The 22,504-nt window shown below is 33.5% G+C and overlaps 1 protein-coding gene across 2 annotated transcripts in view; it reads right to left on the bottom strand.

Moving 5' to 3' along the window:
* Nucleotides 1–3,165: 3,165 nt before the first annotated feature.
* The window catches only part of LOC129747581 (photoreceptor-specific nuclear receptor-like), a 171,506-nt gene continuing 152,167 nt past the window's right edge, over nt 3,166–22,504 (bottom strand). For both annotated transcript variants that reach the window (XM_055741868.1, XM_055741869.1), the window contains 5 exons: nt 17,254–17,354; nt 5,316–5,426; nt 5,105–5,254; nt 4,878–5,042; nt 3,166–4,817 (listed from right to left, as the gene is read on the bottom strand). In XM_055741868.1, coding sequence (XP_055597843.1) covers nt 4,635–4,817; nt 4,878–5,042; nt 5,105–5,254; nt 5,316–5,426; nt 17,254–17,354 — 710 coding nt within the window. In that variant the 3' untranslated portion in view covers nt 3,166–4,634. The remainder of the gene's footprint in view (nt 4,818–4,877; nt 5,043–5,104; nt 5,255–5,315; nt 5,427–17,253; nt 17,355–22,504) is intronic.

The raw sequence follows: 22,504 nt of genomic DNA, 5'->3' as shown, positions 1-22,504 counted from the left end.
TCAAAACATTTTAATTACTTATCAAAAATAAAAATAAATCAATTTTTTTAAATTTCATCAAAATTTATCAGCAGATTTTAATCTGTATTTTAGGCTTTCAAAAACATTTCATGATGATTTTTATGAAACTTGCTAAAAAATTTCGTTTTGCGCATAAATAAAAAAAAATCACAACACTATTTGGCTTTTCCAATGAAATTATTATTTTCAAATTAATTATCCTCGAAAACCCGGATAAAACCAGGCATTTTGTTCGGGAGGAACATGAAAAACCAGTTTTTCATTAATAACTTTGGTCCCCTCTGGCCGATTTTTTTTGAGGACGGTTTTTCTTAGAGCCTTAATTTTGAGAAATATATCATCCCAAGATTGAATTTCGAATAGAGTTAAAATAAAAAAAAAAAGCTGTTAGGCTTCAAAAATGGACTTCATCACTGTTCTTGAGGTCTCAAAATGTTCGACCGCCCCGACCGGAACCTAATTCGAATTTCGTTAAATAACGACCGATTTCATCCGTTTTTAATGCATGAACAATGTTTAGATTTTTCAAATATTTGTATGTGGATTAGAGTTCGGAGAGTAGTAAAGGCGAAACTTTAGAGAAGAGTTGGATGTTGTTGGATTTCTGGATCTCCATTTTATGTGTTCTTCACATCTTTTAGGGAAAATTTACCCCATTTTTAAGTGAAAAATACACGGGAGCTTAGTTTAATGATTTGAAACAACTTTTGTTGACTGAAATATCGCTGAGGAAAAATTTAGAACATAAATTAAATATTGCATAACCACAGGGGCAAAGGAACATGACTTTCAGCTCTTCACAATTCAATATTTTTATCCCTTAAATTTGGAAACATTTAAGACTTACTCATCGTGAAATTTCCACATAAATATTGTTACAACTATCTCACAATCACTGATTTGATTCAACTCATACGAAAAGTAAGTATTGTACATATTTGTACAACTGTTTCACCTCTTCTATCTAACTTAGGATTTTTTTCCTCAAAGATCCATTCAGAACGGTCTTAGTTTTCAGACCTTAATGCCAAAAGATATTTTAGATCTAATAAACATGTACCAAGGATTTCTGATGCTTCCAAAATAATATTTTTTTATAAAAATACCCCCATTTACATTTTTCCACGTTTTAAAGATTCTTTTAGCTTTAAGTTTTTTTTTCAAAATCGAGAATGAAGGTTTATTAATCGTATTATTGTGTTTGAATTGGAAAAAAAATCTTAATATGATTCAGAGTGAATTGTGTTGATGTTGAAATTTCCTAATTTGATCAATTTATTACGTTTTAGCAAATTTTGTTTCAATAAAAAGGCTACCTAGCATGCTTCGAAAATAATATTTGAGTATTTCTTAAAACAATTTTAACATGAATTTTAAGAAATGTGACCATGAGGATCCAACAAAGCAAGCGAGGTATTCTACTCTACACTGAAAATGTTGAATTACCAATCAAATTTCGATGATTCAGGTTATTCAAGAGTAACAATCTTGACTCAGAACTGATGCCAAATTCTCGGAAACTGATCCCAGGTTCATAATTCTGTTACAGTTTGAAAAAATTCTCACTTGTTGATAGAAATTCAGTTCTGAATTTAAATTTAAATTGAGATACAACACATTTTGCAGATTCTAGTTACATAGTTACATAGTTGAGAATTCCTATCATCAGTTCGAATCATCATTAGAAATTAGAAATGAAAAGCTGGTTTGAAATTCCGGTTCAAATTTGGCCTCATCAGTTTCAAAAACTATGAGTTCTAGATTCGAAAACTATGAATTTTAATAAAATTTTCATGATTTTCGAAGCTCGAATTCATAACTTTTCCAAATCTGATGATTTGATACATCATTTTTAAAGCTAACATGCTTTTTGATGTTTAAATAATAATTTTCGGAATATAAAAAAGAAAATGAGATACCATCCTGAGTTTTTGTTTCATATTTCGATGTTCTAAAATTTAATTCTTATGCAGAGTTCAAACTAAACAAAGCTTCTTAATGACAATTCAGGATTGAAAAATCATTATCAGATTCATCATTTGAAAAAGATATTTTTCAGTTTGTAGAAGTTGGATTTAAAAAATTGAAATAATAAATTCAAATTGAGACAAAACACATCAGAGAAAAAATAAAAGATTCATGAAACAAAATTCACTTTTTGGCTCGTATTTAAAATTCTGATCTGGAATTAAGTCTCAGAATTCATTTTGAATATTTCAGAAATCGTTTTGAAACTTTAAAAACAAATTCAAAATTGAAATTAAAATTCAGGTTCATACAGACTCAGATTTTATATTGAAAAGTCAGATTCTGATTTCGCTCGTAAATGAGCTTTACAATCAAAATAAAAATGTAAAGATGAATGTTTCGTTGAGGAATGTAAATAGTAATTTTTATTACTAGTTCAATTTAAAATTTCAATGTTTTATTAAAATTAGTTTGTATAAAAAAATCAACCAAAAATCACGAATACAAAGTAGAATTTAAGTTTATTTAGCGAATCTTATTCAGTAGATAAACGTTTAAATGCCTTTAATCATTAAAAGATCTTAATTATGGAATTGATTTTTAAGGAAAAATATTTGGTGTTAAAACATGTGCCAATTTATTTCGAATCAAAATCCTCAGTTTGGATCATATTTGCTATAATCAGATTTAAACCGATAATTTTTAATATTTTCCTTAAACTTTTGAAATTTTGATTTATTTACATCGATGGTTTAAATACTTCGCCCAAAAGTTTGATAGATTCAGTTTAAATGATTTAAGCATAGAAAAAGTTATTTTTAAGAAATTGTTGACTTTTAAAAACTTGTTTTACACTCAAATCAAATGAACTAAATCTGCCAGACTCTGAAGCACATTCAAAAATTTTAACATCGTTGAAAGTAAGTTCCTTATTTTGTTACAAAGATAACTTTATACTTTATAAAAATTCAGCTAAGCGTTAAGTTGACTTCGGGACATATTTTTAGAAGTAACTTTTATGTACGAAAAACTATTAATGTAAAAGAACTTAAAAATAAACACTCAAACAGTACCTACTAGAATTACAAAAATTACTCATGCATTGTTAAGTAAAATTTTTATATTTAAACACAGCCACCAAATACCCCACCCCCCCCCCCCCCTCCTGAGGCGGTTCTTCCTATGGCCCTGAATGTGACTACAAGTAAGTCTTAAGATATTTCCAAAAAAGGTTGAAGTGCGTAGAAACAGAACCGAAAAAAGACTTAAATTATTGTTCCTTAGTCCCTGTGTATATGTCTGTTTTCAAATTTGTCACACAATTTTCCTCAACGATCAAAGTTTTTCGTTCAACAAAAGTTGTTGAAATTCTGAAACTAAACCTCTGTAAATCTTTCAGAGAAAAAATGAGATTTTAAAAGGATAATTTTCCCTGAAAGATATGGTGTACACAGGAAAAGAAAATCAAGTAATCCAAATCTCCCCTATGTTCTAGAATGTTCTAGAAAAATTTGCCAAACAGAACAAAACAACAAACGTGTTATCTCAAAATAATTTCGAAAAAATATGTTTAGAATTTATTGCATTTTGTTTGAGAAATTTAATAAAATAAAGATCTATTTTATCACTGTAAAATAGTTGTCATATGAAAAAAAAAATAATCAAAATAGTTATTCCAATATGTCAGTCGTAAAAGCATAATATGAACTTCATAACGCCAAATTTTCAAACCAATAGTAAACTCTTATTTTTTTAAGAAAAAGTTTTCCAAGATGTATGTCATAAGTTCCAATGATCCCTACCCAGCAAACAAAAAATCGCATTAAAAATGATAACTCAAGTCATTCAAAACGTTACTGCGAATCGTAATTTCAACTAACGCAAGTTAAATGTCGTAAAAATAGTTACTCGAGGTCGGACTAAATGGTTATATGATAATAAGTCCGCCATGTTTGCAGATTTTGAAGACGATTTTGTTCCTTTTTTTCTCCCGCGTGGATCAAGTGAGAAAACAGCTTTGTTTTTTTTTTCTGCGACCATCAGTGAACCAGATTGCTGATTCTTTCATTAATGTTTAAAAATTAATAGTTTTGGTATTTCAACTAAGAAACAATTGAAAATTATATTTACTCTCTCGACTTAGACGTCTTTCCGGAAAAGCTAATTGAACGTCACAATCAAAACCATTGATTGTGGATGCAAAACTTTTCGAATTTAGGCGAAAGCTAGCCCCAAACACATTTTCAAGTAATGAAGTAAATTGGTTGTGCAATTTTTTCCCTTCTTGCATGCCGGCCATTTACTCCCGTTGACAATTTTGACCAAACGTTTCCGCACACAAACGCAAAATAAAACAATTAGGTATTGCACACGTTCTACGTTTATCGGGATCTAACCTAAATGGATTTTCGAGGAACGGGTCCGAATTTAAGGTTAGCTAGCGGTAATCTGTTATGCTTTGGTGGTGCAATTCGGTTGTTTGGGGTTTCGAATGTGTTCCCATTTTCCTAACCTAGTGCTTTTAGAAATTTTGTGCAGTGACTGGCATTAAATATGCTTTTATGGTTGCGGTTTTTATGTGTGTTGTCCACTAATCTAACCTACAAATAAATTTCTATTCACATGACGGCAACAGCTTTCGGTCGCTAATTTTTGTACATATCACAAAGGACCTTTTCCATCGGGGTGTTTCCGATAGTTTTCTGAAAGTAAATCGATTCGATTTTATGCGAATTGATAATTCTCAGCAGCGGCAACATCAGCAGCAGCCGACCGAATCGAGCGATCTGTCCGGGAAATTGACTGCGGGAATGTTGAGCCAGCATAACCTGAGGGATAAAATCATTGTTATAACCTTATTCCATTAAAGTTTAAAATTCGAAATTCACCTGCGCTTGATCTTGAAGGTTTTCTATCTGAACTGGGTCCTTCAAGCCACGTGCTTCGGATCGGAACAGAACGATTGCCTTCATGCAGGCGAATTCGGCCGGGTCAACCATCACCGATTTGAACCTGCACAGAGTGTCGTTCAGCACCCGGAGGTCTTGGGCCAACTAAAGAAACAAAAACCTAGGATTATTCCATGAACTCGATTGAAATGTGTTGTTCCAAGTACCTGTCCCGGTTTGAAAACTCCGGAGTTGTTCGTACTGGCGCAATGTTCGTTGAGCGAGAACAAAGTACAGGCCGATGTCTCTATTGGCATACACCACTGGATGGCATTCAGCAGGAACAGTTCGGCCCAGGATTCTTCGAGAAGAATAACCTAAAATTGAGTATGACATTAGAAAATTTTAAAGATTCCCATCTCTAACAAACAAATTTACCTGATCTCGGAAGGTAAGGCTGGCAAAACTCGGAAGATTCTTTGCCCATTTTACGGCCATAAACAACAATCGGGCGCTTGTTTCGTAGATTGTTTCTTGGAAGTTGAACATCTGAAAAGAAAAATTAGAACGGAATTGTAAGCTAAATTCGTTTGAGTACACATCCTACAAAATTCACAAGCTTTGATTTGGGTAATCTGGTTGAATCTTTATCCAAATAATTAGTTTTATCTCATTCTTATCCCCACGATTAAGCAACAGACCATGTGAACAGTGATACCACTGACCACACTGACATGACACTTAGAACAAACATTCAACCATTTTCTGTCTAATTTTTTGTTGTCAGATTTCGCAGGTTCGCAATACCGACGGCAGGTGGCGAACCTGAAAAATTTGACAAAAAATGCCCTATAGGAAAAATGGTCCTGTTTAGCCCGATTTTATTGTAGAAATTGCGTGTTTTATTTTGAAAGTTGGGTGGCATTTCCTAACTGGGATAGCATTTCTTCAAATCGATCGATGCGCACTCTAGAATCGACATTGCGTACTGTTGGAAAAATTATCCAGAAAACGAAATCGAGTGTCCAGTCAGTATGGTCAGTGGTGATACTGTAACAGCCCTACTATGTTCTGAAGAAATAAATAAACCCTGCTGCTGTTGATAGCTTAATAATTTTCTTCCTAAATTATTTATAATTTGTGTTACTATGCATTTTACTCTACGTTAGAGAAAGTTCACTCGTGTTGGGAAAAAGTGGTAGACATTTTGACACTTGTAGCACATTTTTAAAAATTTTATCATGTAAAAATGTTTTCGAGATCTATAGGCGTTGTATTTTTTACAGCACTGTTTCTATTCCAGCCGTATGTGATAGAAAAATTGCTATTTTTGCATCACAGCTTACGAAAATAGAACCCGTGTTGTAAAAACAACTTGAAGGCCGCAGATCTTGAAAATGTTTTTTCATTTTTGACACTTTTTGCTCATTTTGAAAATTCTGCCATGCAAAAACAATTTCAAGGCCTTCAAGTTTTTTAACAACACGTGTTGTAGTTTCGCATGCTGTAATGCAAAAATAGCAATATTTCTATCACATACGGCTGAATTAGAAACAGTATTGTAAAAAAATACACCGACCAAAGATCTTGAAAACATTTTTGCATGGTAAAATTTTCAAAATCTTAAAATTTCTACCACCTTTTTCCAACACCAGTGAATTTGCTCTAAATGTCCTAAAAGTGTCAAAATTTCTATCACTTTTTCCCAACACGAGTGAACTTGCTCTTAGTGTCTGAATAAATATAAATTCATCGAATGCTGCGTTTAAATTGTGGCCAGAAGTTCAGAAAGAGCCTGAATTTTTACAACCATTACGATGCCGAACACTCGGAAATGCATGTACAATTTCATTGAACGCCTGTTTAACTATTTGCTTGGTAACGATTTAGATTGAAAATTCAATCAAAAAATTTGAGCCTATCTATATTCGTATGAAAAACTAATTTTTCTCTTATATCTGATTGAACATAGATGCTTTATAGTAAAGTTATGATCAGTTCCGTCACCGATGAATGGAATACGTTTGCGTATATAGTAGGGATACCATTATACTCTTCGTAGGGTAAATGTATTCTTTTTCGATCGAAAAATGAGCGTACTCTTCTTTTCGAGAAATTTTAAGAAATGTATTCTTTTTTATGTTTTAAATATTTTAAGAGAGAAACTTTTTTATTTCTTCATGTTATTGAAGTTTGTATTTTTTTTTTATTTCAAATACATACAATAAATCGGAATGAAGGGAATACTGTTGTTTGCTTGAAAGTTTGGATACTGTAGAGATGAGATGAAAGATATGCAGAAAATAAATCAAATTTAATAAAATATATATAGTAAAATAATAATACAACATTCGGCAACACTGAAGATAAAAAAAATAAAATAAATGTGTATGGCAACGTTTGATATTTTGGCACCACAAGGCAAATCAAACAAAACAAAGTCAATCATTGACCTATTCTTGTGAGAGACCGACGTGTCTGAGTGAATCTCTCAATTGAGATTCATAAGAATAGCAAAATCACGACCGATACCTTTGAACGGGATTTCGAATATTGGGTTTTTAAGGCAGTATTTATAAATTGTTAATGATTAAGTTTGTTCTTTGATAAGTTAAACTTTGCTTGAAGTAAAATCCTGCAATTTATTTAAATATATCAAGTTTTCAGAGAAGCTTATTCGAAGTATCGAACTAAACTTAGAAGGCAATTGGCGCCATTGAGTATGCAATAAAAACCAAAATAAATAGTAGGCAATACATGCAATAGCAAATTTATTAAAAGCTTTATATTTTTAAATAGATATTAAGAAAAAATGAAATTGTAAATTTTTTAAAGGGTAGGTATTTGAAAGAATTTTTTTTAGTTTTTTTTTTAGTAGTCACCAGTGATGGTAAATTTCGCCCGTCACGCTTGACCCGACTAGTTTTGTTTCATCAAACGACTGGCACTGTTCTCAATTGACGGAGCCTCACTACTCGCATGACGGATAAAGCACAACAACAAACAACATTTCTCCATCATCGACTGGCGGAGCTCCTACACAAGGTCAAAATTTCTTCTGAGAGTGACTGGCAAATCTCTTCACACTTCGATCGGCTGCTGACGGCAGGTACAACTAATTGAACGACTTGCTGGCAGAGAGCAACAATAGCAATAAAAAACTGAAAACGAGCTTGCTGGCAGGAGCAACAATAATAATAAATGCGTTTCTTTTTCGTCATCGGTCGTTTGAATGCGATTGCTTGACTAGGTTATTATTTTAGCTTCAAATGAATGGGGAATGAATGACTGGCAAACGAAGTGACTGGTCGTTAAGGAATAGTCAATTGAGTTTGACGGACCAAGAGGCTTCACAGTCACAGCTTCACGCCTCATGACGATGACTTTTGCCAAGCCTGGTAGTCACAGAACTTGTAACAACATTGGCTAAATTTGTATTGCAAATGTCTTGATGTTTTAATGTATGTAAATCGATTCTCCTTACTCCTTTGAATAAAAATGTTCAGAAAATAAATGAAATTTGATAAACATAAAAAAAATTAAAAGTTGTATTCGTTAACACTGAAGATAAATAAAATAAATACGAAAAAATTGTTTCTGTTTCGGCCTCCAACCGAAAGACGGATTGGCACAGGAAGCGCAGATTATTAAGGCTGCTGCTACGAAATTTTTGTTTCGATTCTACCCCCGGTGAAAAAAGAACAGTTGAGCTCGGGAAATGCAAATTTTTAAGGATGCTGCTGTTGTTTGTAAGTTTCTGATTCGGCCTCTCCACACAGGGGAAAACGATACAAAAATTTGATCAAAATTGTTTACACCAAAACAAAGCGTTTAGAGCTATATAGTTCCTTCGAGACATTTCACCTACATTAAAAATTGAAGAGCTTTTGATTAAAGTCATTAAATCAACTAGTGAGATAGAATAGGGCCCGAATTTTTCAGCACGTGTACGGGCCGGACAAATATCAATGTCATATAAAAAACCTAGCAGAATCCGGGTATTTGATTTTAAAGTTGACGACAAAAAATCCGGGCAATATTCGTGCAAATTTTCTCAAAATTCAGGAATTACTAACTTACTACTTAACAAAAATCAAGAGAACAAATTTTCATCATAACTCTTTGACAGATTTTAAATCGTATTCAAGATTTAAAAAAAACTACTACGGCTATTCAAAAAAAAAACTTGCTCGAAAAATTTCGGTTTAGAGGCATAAATAAAAAAAAATTAGGGGAGATGAGGGCATAACGAGCACCCGAGGCATAATGAGAACTACGCTTTTCTACGAAAGTGCGTATTTTCTTAAATAAATTTTCATGAGGATTTGTTTCGTACTTCCTATAGTATTAATTTTTCACAAAAAAAGGAATCTTCTTATCATATTTACAGAGATATTTAAAAAAAACTAGCTTGGTTCTCAAGTTACGAAAATATTATAATTTTTGAGCACCACGAAATAAGCTCTTATGATCTTAAAATAACCTTGATCTATAATGTACGCACTGCAACATGATGTACACATTGTTTCTCAATTTTTACCATCATAAAATTTTTGATTTTTCACTTTTATCAATTTTAAAACACGTTTTTACTTAAATTTGTTGACTAGGGGCATATAGAGCACCATATTATCGAGGCATAATGAGCATTTTCTGCCGTAGAATCTAGCAGCGAATTAAAATTGATTTATAGCGCCACACCTTGACTAGTTTTCATCCGACAATTTAGCCTATTGGTAAGGTGTCGGAGAGGTAATCAAAAGACTAGAGTTAGATTTCTGTTCAAGGTGATTTTTTTCCATTCACAATTCATGATCGATTTTTTTATTGTTACATTTACGGCTAGCAGCATCATCCTCCGAACAAAGCACTTAATGTATGAGCGTGCGTGAATTGTTTGTATTCTACAAACAGACCTAGATTATTTGGTTATTGCTTTGTTTGATGAATCTACGACTCACCTGACTTCATCGAATTGAATTCGCTGCTAGATTCCCCGGCAAAAACGCACATCTTGCTCTGATTAATGGTGCTCATACTGCCTCAGGGGGGGTTCTCATTATGCCTCCACAGTGGCTGGTTTTCAGCTTTTGGCAAAATTTTTTAAAATGCATGTTTTAACATTTTCATCTAGTTTTTCACGTTTCAGCCCGTTAGGGAATAGGCTTTTCAAGTGTCTGAACACGAAACAATAATGTAACCTCCATATTATAGCTTTTTTTTATGGTTAAATAACCGTTTTCCTTAAGGTGACCATTATGCCCCCATCTCCCCTACAATACTAATTGTTTATTTTTGTTTGATTTACCGAAAAAAGTGAATAAATCTTGGCAAAATCCGGGAATTTTTCTTTGAAATCCGGCCAACCGGGCCGGGACGGACTGTTCCCAAATTTTGTATTGAATATCCGGACAAACCCGGATAAAACCAGGCAACCTGGCAATCTTAAGATAGAAATATTGTTTTTTTTGTAACTTTCATTTTTGAGCTGTCATGTTCTCAGCAAATTCTAAAATTGTTAAAAGTGTAGTAATTTTGTTGAAGACGTCAACATGGTAGAAGCTAAGCAAAAAAATTAGAAGGGTTTAAAACAAATTGTTTTCAAAATTTTCAGTTTTTTTACGTTTTTTTTTTTCAGACAGAGCTCAAACTTGCTAGGTATGTTTGAAAGAGTTTTGAGTCACCTAAAGTCATGGCCGGATTAAAGGGGGGGCAAAAGGGGCAATTGCCCCCGGGCCCCCCAGCTCAGGGGGCCCCCGAGGGAAAAAAAGTTATAACATTACTCTAATCATACTACTACAAATCCATGAAAAAATACAAAACTAGAAAATTGGAATGAAAATTTGAAATATAAAAACTTAAGGGCACCCGTGAAAAAATATTTAGATTAGTTTTTGTCTTAAAAAAGTTATGGGACCCCCTAGAGTAAGCAGTGAAGGACCTCTCCCACATTTTTTATATTCACAATAAAAATCTTCTGAACAAACCCGAATAAGAAAAATAATTAAGAAGAATATGAGGCGAAACACCTTAAATTTTCATTTTTTATCGAAACATATCAGTTACGTCACTCTGAACAGAATAGGAAAAATAAAGAAAAAACATCTCCTCATTTTCATAACATTCAAACGTCTTGCACAACAATAATGTTTGTTATTACGTTAAGTTTCCAAGTTATGGTTTACTGCACTAAAATAGCGGCTATTTTCACTTTATGATAAACATTTCAGAATTTTACCCGGGCAGTATTCGGATTAATACCGCGTATTATAAAAACTTTTCACCTTTCAATCAATATAATTGAAATTTTCATTGGTTTATTTTAAACCCTTTTCCCTCCCTATTTTTGAAAGTAAAATCTCAAAAAAAAAAACTGTAGTTGCTTAAATTGAACCAATCGGGGTTTCTTTATTGAATTTGCATCCCAATTTCTGTCTTAGACTTGAAATTTGTATTGGAACATTTTCAACTGACCTCACCAAAATTTTATCATCAACTGAAGTGATTATCCCGAATTCAGCATATCATTTGCCAAATGATCATTCTCAATTATCATAAAAATGATCTAATAGTTGAGTTGCTAGTATCATTGAGTGATTTTCTTAAAATAAATATTTCTATTATCGTAATCTTATCTTTTCCCAGATTCAATTCATTTGGGATTTTCATGTTTTGTGTTGTTTGTTCATTTAATGAAGTTCAGTTTCATAATTTTCTGAATTTTGAAAATTCAGGATCTTTGTTTAAGGTACTAAACTCATTTGGATTCCTTATCTGATTTTTTCAATGATAACTGATTCTGTTTTTTGAACATTTAATGTTTATTCTCAATTTTTTTTTCAACGGATCATTTTTGCACTCATACCCCTTTGGCTTTGAGGGCATTGAATGAAACTTTCATCACATTTAGAACAAAAGTTTGATAAAAAAAATTTATCTGCTGAGAATCATATTCAAAAACATCTCATAAAAGATATTTTTGTATTTCAAAGACATTGAATTGAAATTCACATTTGGTGCAATTTCTGCTTTTGCTCTGATTGTAATTTTGTATCTCTTTTTTTATTTAATTCATATTTAGTTTCTCATAACTTGATTTGAAATGATTATTTAGATTTGAGAAACTTAATTTTAATTCTGAATATAACCTGATTTAAAGTTTTGTTTGCTTATACTTTTATATCTGTATCTCTATAGAATGTGGATTTAATTATTTTGTTTTTTTTTATTTTGTTTTCTATGTTTCAAATCTTCATGATATTTCCTAATTGTCACTGGGTAAATATTTCTCGAATAAGCACAAACCAAACGATCAATGATGATATGAAAATCATTTAAAATATCTATCCAGTATTTTTTTTTAAATTAGAGAATTTTAGTTGGTGATAAGGGTTTAAAAAAAAGAGAATAAAATTTTGCTTATTGCAGCTTAAATCAGAGTTTTCATTTATAAGAAATTTCTAAACTCGTCCGTAATGTTTGCACGTGATTAATTAACAATTTTTATTTGAAGTTACCAGAAACTATTTTTTACGCAGACAACATGGCTATTTGGAGATAGTATACTGAACTCATCTCCAGTATTTTTACACGTTTAAAAGGTTTTATATTTTCTGGAATGCATTTGAAAGAAAATCGAATTTTTAGGGCCCCCCGAGAAAAATTGCCCCGGGCCCCCCGATGGCTTAATCCGGCCCTGCCTAAAGTGGAACAGTTTTGTAGAATATAGGGGAGAATGGGGTAACGTAGGCCATGGGGAAACCTTGGCCACTATTAATACCTCAGCTTTGATAAAAATCTCAATTCGGCTATCATCGTCGTCGCTTTGCGTAAGCATGTTTTTCTATATGTTGTTCACTTATGTACGTATCGTAGAGGAGAGGCAGGCTATATGCGCATATTAAGGAAAGCACTCATTTTCTTCAATATTTCAATAGATAGGAGTCTGAAAACTATATACACATGAGCGGACATCTGTTTTATATAAGTTAGAGCAATTTTTCTGTTGAAATCTTTTACAGTTTTTGTGAAAATAATTTTATAATAAAAGAAGTCAAAATAGCCGATTTCTGAAACTGGCGGGCTAAATGCGCATATTTATGTTTTTAGCTATATTTCATTAACACTTGCAATATTTTGATATTATTAAATTGAAAATGGCAGAAACGGATGTTAAGCAAGACAGAAATTTCGGTGAAATATTTTCACATCACTAGTTCTTTTGCATGAAACATAGTTAAGTATGCCATAATGCCATATTTCATGGTAATATTTTGTTCATATCGTATTTTTATGGGATCAGTATGAAGTTCATATTTTTTTGCTGTAGGATCGTGATTTGTGCGTAGATTTAATGTTTAAATGATAAAAAGTAAAAAAATTATAAAACTAATCTATTTTTCTTGATATAGGCATTAAACCTGCCTTGATATGGGCATTCAGAACCTGTCTCTTATTTCAATATCTTATCATTTACAACTTTGCCAAAAGCTTCAATTTGTTAAATTTCCGATTTCCAGATGATAAGAGAGAAAAGACATCGAAATTTTTATTCCCAGAATCTGTACGCACGATAATTAAAGTTCAATATATTCTAACAAAACTGACAAAAATCTTATTTGAATTTTTAAATTTTTTCGACTTTAAATAACAATTTAATTTTTTCATGCCATGTGTTAAAAGCGTATTACCCTCAAACTGCACTGATTAGATATGATGAATCTCCAGGCATATCGTCAATCGGCTGTATGCGCATATTATCCAACATGCGAATTTAGGAACACTTCCCCCTATGCTTGTTTTATTTTTCTAGCCTAAAAAATGTACTTACATCATTAAACAAGCAATTACATCCGTGGGAGGCCATATCAATAAGCCACACAAACGCAATCAATTTGCAAATCATTGCTTGTGGGGAATCAGGAGCCTATATTTCGGGGTTTTATACACATTCAGAACTTAAAATACTTTATTACTTTCTGTGAAGTTTTCTTATGCCAAATGAAGAGTTTGAAAACTGTTTTGTCCATTTTTTCTAATGCGATAGAGACGAACATAAATCGTATATAAGGAGTTTTCCCGATCATACACAAATCACTTTTTTATTTCCTCATCTTAAATTGTTTTAAAATGACTAAATGAATTACGAAATTTCATTTTTGGATCGACTCATAAACTTTGCACGTTATCTAGTCAATTTGGATTAGGTAGCCCACGTTTTCCCACAGTTTTTCAAATAAAAAAATACTTTTTTTAAAACAGTAAAAAGTCGTTTTTGAACAACTGTATCTTTCTAGTTTGGGTGAGTTCGGTTGATGTGTTGGTTACATTATAATCAGGCTAATTTTAAATTGAAAAAATCTATAAGCCCTCAAAAACCGTCGTTGAATATCGCTCCCTTAAATTAATAATAGAGCTTCAAAGGAAACGGTTTGACGTTGAAAACTATAGATTCTTTTAATCGTCAAATCTGCTTGATAATCATACAACCAAAAAATTATCAGAACTTACCTGAACTTGCAAGATACAGTGGTTTGAAAACACCTATTTTTACATAGTTTTTTCAAAATTTCTCGTTTCAGTCTAAATATTTTTATTGAAGTATGTTCTACAAAACTGTTCCATTTTAAGTGGCTCAAATTTTTTTAAAACAGCTCGTTTTGAAAAGATATCGTAAAAAACTGAAAAATTTGAAAACAAATTTTTTTTTGGGCCTTTTTTACTTTTTATTCTTAGCTTCTACTATACTTAGCCTCTACTATACTAACAAAATTACTACACTTTTTGCAATCTAAAAACTCGTTGAAAGCATGACAGCTCTTAAATGCAAATTACTAAAAATAATGTTTCTATATCACAACTAGGTAGTTAATTTTATCAAAAGCTCATTTTGAAGTAATTGTAATGTAGGTAAAATCTCCCGTGTGTGCTCCGTTGGAAAAAAAAACGGATAGGCTCTGGTAGCGCAAATTGTTAGGGCTACTGTTAAGATTTTTTGTTTTTGTTTTGGACTCCGATCGAAAGACGGATTATTAAAATGATCGCAGATATTTAAGGCTGCTGTAACGGAAAAAAAATGTTTCTGATTCAGCCCCCGGTAGAAAAGACGGATTAGCGCGGGAGCGAATTTTTTTAAGACAGCTGCTGTGTGTTGGTTTCTGATTCGGCCTCAGGTGAAAAAGATCGACTGAAAAGCACAGAGTTAAAAGGCTGTTGCTAAGAATGTTTTCGGATATTTTAGGTTCTTTTTTTTTGTTCCAATTATAGTCGTTTTACCATCTTTATGGCATTCGCGACTCAACGTTTCATTTGGCAGACAAATATTGAAAAACTTATCTGGAACAACTGTGTTCGATATTTACTCTTGGGCTCGAACTCGCGGACTTTTTTTTGGTTCTGATAAACAAAAAAAGCGCGACAAGAAGTGCAAATATCAAGAAGGCTGTTGCTTAGAATGTTTTAGGATTGGATGAAGGATTTGCAAAAATATATAAAGTTTTAAGATTTGAAAAGCCTTTGCTTGGAATGGAATGTAGAATTGAGATGAAGCATCTATATTTGAAAAATAAAACCGGAATCCAGGCTTATTCTATGCAATATGGGCAATATAACCGGACTGGACTTTTTACAAATTCTGCTTTTTATATCAGAACAATCTGAAATGCATAATTGGTAGAATTGTAATAGTGAATTATAACATATTCAGATTTTCAGTAAGATGCAAAAATTAACTTCAAATAGCATGTTCTTATTGAAATTACGCCAGGAGATTTTTCAGTGTAATTCTATGAAAACATGAAAACAAGTGAAGTGAACAGTAAAATAAAGAAACGTAGGGTAGAAAACAACAACCATCAAACTATATCAATTTGTGATACTTTTTTGTGTCGTTATAACTATTTTGACAAATGCGACACCAGTAACAACTAAGAATTGGAAAATTATAACTTCGCTAAGCAACTTTTTTAATTTTTTTCTAAGGCTATGAGCATTTAGAATCCGGGCATCATTTCGGTAATAGCTAAGTACAGCGGCTACATTCCTTAAGTTTGGATATGCAATATATTGGCAGCGTTGTTTTGGTTATGAAAAGGACTATCTTGCCTTTTTTTTAGATTTTGAAATTAAGGTGTGCTTGAGATGTATATTTACGATTCAAAAAGACATGGTTAAAATAATTTTTCACAATCACCTCGAAAATTCTTCATTGTCGACTTGAAAACTTGTTCAGGATCGCCCCTGATGGCTTGGATCGATAGCATCAGACCTTTCTTCGACAAGTGAAAAACCGCACACATTCTTTCAAAAAACATTTAAAACATAGTGGACTGTATTTTACTTAGACCTAATTACTGGCTTTGTTCTATGTAGACCTCTGACTGGCCACATAAGCCTCTGAACCTGGTCATTTAGGCCTCTAGTTTTTTTTACCGTCTTCGCTGGTGGTTGGCTGGGAAAAGAGATCGAACCAAGAATCGACGTTGGCTCGATCCTTCAGAAAAACCTCTTCGTACCCTAGGCGCGCATTACCGCGCGCATTACCGCCGTTAATGCGCGCAGCATCATCAGGTTGCTACTGGGTCATTTTGTCTCTTAGGGTGGTTCATGGTGACCCGTTCGTTCCAGAACAAAACTCATGAACTGTTAATTTTTTTCTGAATTTTTGTGGTTCAAATAGTTGAGAAGTATAAGAAGCCACTCTAGGATGCTCACGAAGTTCAAACAAAGCATCGAAGTGGAACCCTTGGTCTCAAATATGGATAAAAAGACAATAATTATTGCGAATAACAGAATGCAGACCCCTAAACAATGCAGTAAATTCGTCTCCGGCAGGCAAAAAGTGATGCCTTTCTAGTAGACACCCAAGAAATTACTATTAATGAGCTGTTCCATGGATCGCAATCTGTGCAACTGGTTTTTACGCAATTTGACAGATTTTTTCTGATGGACAAAGAAATTTATGCAAAAACCGAATTTAAGACGTAAACTTCTATGAGATGCCTGCTCATGGAAAGGTTCCAACCATATTCCAATTGCCTTTTTTCAGGTATATTTGTGTAAAATACCATGATTTTGCAAAGGTTCTGCTTCTGTGGTAAAAATAATAGAACAATAATTGACTGAAAAGTCTGCAGAGATAAAAAGGAGATTTTATGACAAAGCAAGATTTTTTTGTAATCATCTATAATTTTTTAAATATATTTGTAAATTCAATATCATATAAGAACTTTCATTTCCTTTATAGAAAGTTTTTCGATCAAATGAATAGTTTTTAAAATACACTCGTTTGTATCTACCCGAATTCTAAATGGATATAGCCTTATTAGATATAGTTTAAAGATTTAGCTCATTTTTATAACACCCAAGATCTACTCACCGGGCTCTGACCGTACAGCGGATGATTCACCAGGCTCGGAATGCTGGAATTGTTCTGGACCGGTTCCGTATCCTCGTCGTTGGTGACATCAATCGAATCGTCTGAAATCAAAACATAAACACATCCTCTTAGAAAGGGCTAATCCGGTTCATAATCAATTTTTGCGATTCAACAACACGCCAAACGGTTCCTCGCGATGAAAAAATTCGCCATCCAGTTTGACTCGAGACTCGGGCTTAATTTGCAATTAATCACCGAACGACTAAACGCACCACGAACGTCATTCCACTTGCTTTTTAACGGTTCTCGCGGGAACAGTTTGCCTGTCATTTCATTTTTGTTAAAGCAAAACCGTTGTTGTTTTTGCGTCCCCTTCCGGTTTTACTTTTGACTGGAAAAAGGGGAATATCTGCAGCCGGTGTGAGTCATGGCACGAAGAAAAATCGCGGTTCTGGCAGCTATAAAGCTAAACGACTGTTAAAAGGCAATAAAAATTCAATGGGATACGCTTTTTAAGGACACAAGTCGGGACGACGACTTGGGATAAAAGAGCAATTGAAAAACTTTAAAGTGGCTGAATTTAAACGATTCGATCAGGAACTAAGGGACAGAAAACAAACAAATCTTGGCCATTTAAATTTGAGAAGTTGAACAATTTTGAAAATAACCTTTCGTTAATCAAAATTTACAGCACTCTTTGAAGTTTGCAAATATCGAATTTCAAAGGTGTCTAAAGTTGATAAATTTTGGCTATGAAGTCTTGAAACAAATTCTCGGTGAGAAGGGTTTTAATGTTCAGGCCGAATGACAACATTTGTATTTCTACTTAAAAGAATTCTGAAAGTCAACACCCTTTAATCAGAACATCATTTAGCATGTGTATGACATCTGTCCTTGATGGTTCCATAACCGTTTATGAAAAACACCTCCAATTCGAACATTTTCAACCAGGCTAAACAAATTTCAACCGTTTACACAATCCTTATTACGACGGGTGCGCCGTAGTTTGCGGGCGTTTCATAATCATTCATAAAAATGCGCTTTCTCTCCGCCCTGCACCAGAATTCAGAACATTTTTTCTCCTTCATTGCATGGCTTATTTGTCTCCCGAAGGATATGACTTTAAAATGCAAATCAGGACGGCTGCGGTGGGATTCCGACGGGGGTTGTTTTTTTATATCTTGAGCAACCAAGTGGTAGGTCGTCGTTGCCGCAAAACAGCAGCAAAATAAAATTTCAATCAAATAAAAAGCTTTGGAGGATTTTGCATTTTTTGAGTCTTGGTTTTGGCTGACCGTGGTAAGAAGGATGTTTCTTTCTCTCTCTCTCTAGGGATTCGGGAATTTCTTTTAATGTTTGCTTTTCCGCGGGGAACGCTGTCCCTGGAACATCTTGACTGACGATGGTAAGAAATAAGGATCACATCGAAGTGGAAAAAAACGGGATAAACTTTTAAATTGAATAGGAAATCCTTAGAATAATTCTACGGTGGGTGATAGGGAAAGGTTAATATTTCAAACGTTACATCAAATCAAATCCTGGTGCCAATATTTGAATACAAGGGGATTCTTCAATTTTGCTGCACGATTACTTACTATAATAAATCAAATCATGTTTTTTTTTGTTTCGATTATAGTCATTTTAACATCTATATGTCATTTGCGACCTATATCAACAATGCAGTTGGCGAACAGTCATTGAAAAACATATTCGGTATAACTATGATCGATATTTACTCTTGGGCTCGAACTTACTGACATCGGCTCAGGAAGCAACTGATTTGCCAACTGAGCTGTGATACACAAGCCCGTATATCACAAGCCCGTGACAACAACAACCCTGTTATGAACGGAATCTGTTGATGGAGGAGTCGTGAGCTGTCCAAAGAGAATACAAGGTGCCGCTGGAGATCGAGGTAGAGAAGGCAGTTTCTGAGAGAGTTTCTTCGGATTCCGTTACAAGCCACGATTCGGCAAACAGCTTGAGCTCATCGGGAATGGAGGAGTCTCAAGGCCCTTAACCTGCCGATGGAAGAATAACGTCATAGAGGACCACCATGGAAGAAACCGGTCAGATAGTGCCACCAGAGGACGAGTCCGAAAGTTATCGCCTTCCAGGACGGTTACTCTTGAGCCCGTCATGAGCGACTAAAAACGCGTTTCAATTCAATTTCCAATCCCCGTTAGAAGGAGTTCACTTCAAGAGTTCAAACCAAACGACACATTTCTAATGTTATTTTTTCCGATGTATCGAATGAAGTCTGTTTGAGCCCCCGCAAGCAACGGAAAATGGAGTTATGGCTGTTTACACTCAATTTCCCAACATTTTTCAAATAGTTGAGAAAAAAGGAAGTCGTACTTGAAAATTTTAAACCAATTTTTGATTTTTTTTTTCGAGGAATCTAACAAAACCTGTTTGAGCCACCGCTTGCATTGAAAACTGGAGTTTTGGTTGTTTCACCCTTGATTACCCTACTTTTTTCAAATTGTTAAGAAAAAGCGTGTTCGGACTCTAAATGAGACTTATCGAATATGTTTTTTCCCGAGGAATCGAATGAAGCCTATCTGAGCTATCAAATGTATCAGAAAATTGAGTTATTGTCTGTTTCCACCTTCAATTACTCTATATTTTTCAATTATTCCAGAGAAAAACGCATGTATAGACTTCAAAATATTGGAACAAATAAAACGTGTCTTATGTGATTTTTCCGAGGAATCTAACAAAGCCTATTTTAGCCACTGCACGCATTGGAAACTGGAATGGAAGTTTTACCCTTAATTTCCCTATTCATTTCAAATAGTAAAGAAAAATCATGTTCGGACTTGAAAATATGGAACTAAATGAGACTTTTCTTGAGTAATTATTTTCGAAGAATCAAATGAAGGCTGTTTGAACCACCACACGCTTCGGAAAATAGAGTTATGACTGTTTTTAATCTTAATTTTGCTACATTTTTCAAATAGTTAGAAAAAGCATGTCCGGATTTGAAAATTTTTAAACCAAATAATTGAAAAATTTCGTGGAACCCAAGCAACCAAAAGTCCCAAATCAACTTAAATGCGTGCCTCCAAAATTTAAATTTTGCTGATAAAAGGTTCCAGAGAGAATCGGAACAGAATTTTCTCGAATGCGAGCATGAAAGTTACAAAATGATCCTTGAAAAGCCTTTTTTGTGATATGTCAAATGCATCAACTTAGTTCAAAAGTTATAAATTCAAAAGGCCTAAACTAGTAGACTGAGTCGATTTTAGGTCATTTTTGAATTTCTCAAACCTTAAAAGCTTCGTTTTGGCCCAAAACTGATCCATGATGTTTTGCAGAATTTATAAGTAATGTTTACATGAGTAAATTTGTACTTTTGGGTTTGTATGGGAAAATTGCATATTTTGAACTGAAAAATCAACATTATTTTTGTTTCTTCTGTGGAACCGAGCCAGCTGATGGTTTTTGAGCCAATTTATAAATTTCCTTAAGGAAATTTTCCACGAATAACTTCGTTAAAGACCTGAACTTCGTATCTTATTAAGCAAAAAAGTTATTAGCTGTTTAACAGGGGTATGTCTTTTCGCAATGATAAACAATAAACTCAATTGACATCGCTGCTGGAGCCTCGGGAAGTATTGCATGAAAATAAGTCTTGCAATACCTTGCTAGGCCCTCAGCATAGCAATTGAATTTATTTTTTATCAATGCCAAAAACATATCCCCAATCAACACCTAATAACTTTGTTGTCTAATAAAATACGAAGTTACAGTTTTCAACAAAGTTGTTCAGAGGAAAATTTCCTTAAGGGAATTTATAAATAGGCACAAAAACCATCAGCTGCCTCGGTTCCACAGAAGAAAAAAAATGATGTTGATTTTTCAGTACAAAAAATTCAAATTTTCCATACAAACCTAAAAGTTCAAATTTAATCATGTGAACATTACTTATAAATTCTACAAAACATCATGGATGAGTTTTTGGCCAAAACGAAGCTTTTAAGATCCCAGGGTTTGAGAAATTAAAAAATGACCCCAAATCGACTCAGTCTACTTAAAAGGCCTTTTATGAACTTGAAGTTCCAAACTGTCCTTAAATAGCTTTTTTGAGACAAGACAGCCATTTCATGAATATGCAATCTGAACTACCAACACAAAAGGGTATATCTTCTCTTCTAATATATAAAGATGAGTTGGACTATATATGTTTGTTTGTATGCACCTTATACAAATCCACACCGCTTAACCGATCAGCCTGAAATTTGGTACAGTTATGTATTTGGACCATGGTAAGGTTTTAGTAATAGTTTTGAGCCCCTCCCACCTAAGAAAAGGGACCCTCCCATAGAACTTTCGTTTTTTCTCCCACGAACCAAAAGTCATGGCACCATTTTGTCGACCGATTTTCGTTTCCTTTGGCGGGGTTGTTTTCACCATCACCATGGGCCAGGCATTAGAAACGACCATCTAAAATTCACGTGTACTGGATAGCAAATCAAAGCTTGCTGAGCATTAAAAATTTGAAAGGAGAACTTTTGGCGGGTGTTTTTTCCTCCTACTGTTCAAAGCACGTGGTACCGGTGCGAGGCATTTGATTGCAATAATGAGCCTTCATTTAGGATAAAAAAAACTAGGTACTCACCTGTTAGAAATATATTGAGAAGAACAGTGGTTGAGAATCTACTAGAAAATGCAGTGTGTAAAGTATGGATACATTAATTTATGTTCATTATGAATTGACTTCTCCAGTTGAATAACTATTTCGACTGAAAAATAATGTTCCAGCTTTTAGGATCCATCTATTTTCATAATTTCGGAACTCCTCATAGGGAAACAATTAATAAAACTGAGCGTTGTAAGTTCAAGGCTGCGACCTCAACACTTTGATTGCCGTGTAGGAATTTAATTTACAATATGAATTAGACAATTAAACGTTCATTTTATGCAAAAAAATTAAAACCAAATCCAACGCACGAGACTTTTAGTAATTTAATCTGAAGTTTTTAGTTTTGGACAATTCAATTTCATATGTAAATTTTTAAAATTTTAAGTTATTATTGATCATCGATGTGTTCAATTCTACCATCTAATTATATGAAAACATAAAAAGCATATTGAAAACATGCAGAGGTTTCAGCGGAAATCTATTTAGAAATCTCTAAGTACAAAATAAAACTTAAATGGGTATTCCATTCTACGGGGAGATCTTGAAAAGTGGTCGTTAACATTTGTTAACAAGCTTAATACATGGGATTTTCACTAGATAACC

Source organism: Uranotaenia lowii, chromosome 2 (assembly GCF_029784155.1).
Source record: "Uranotaenia lowii strain MFRU-FL chromosome 2, ASM2978415v1, whole genome shotgun sequence".
Lineage (NCBI taxonomy): Eukaryota > Metazoa > Arthropoda > Insecta > Diptera > Culicidae > Uranotaenia > Uranotaenia lowii.
This window is presented reverse-complemented; position numbering and strand designations above follow the sequence as displayed.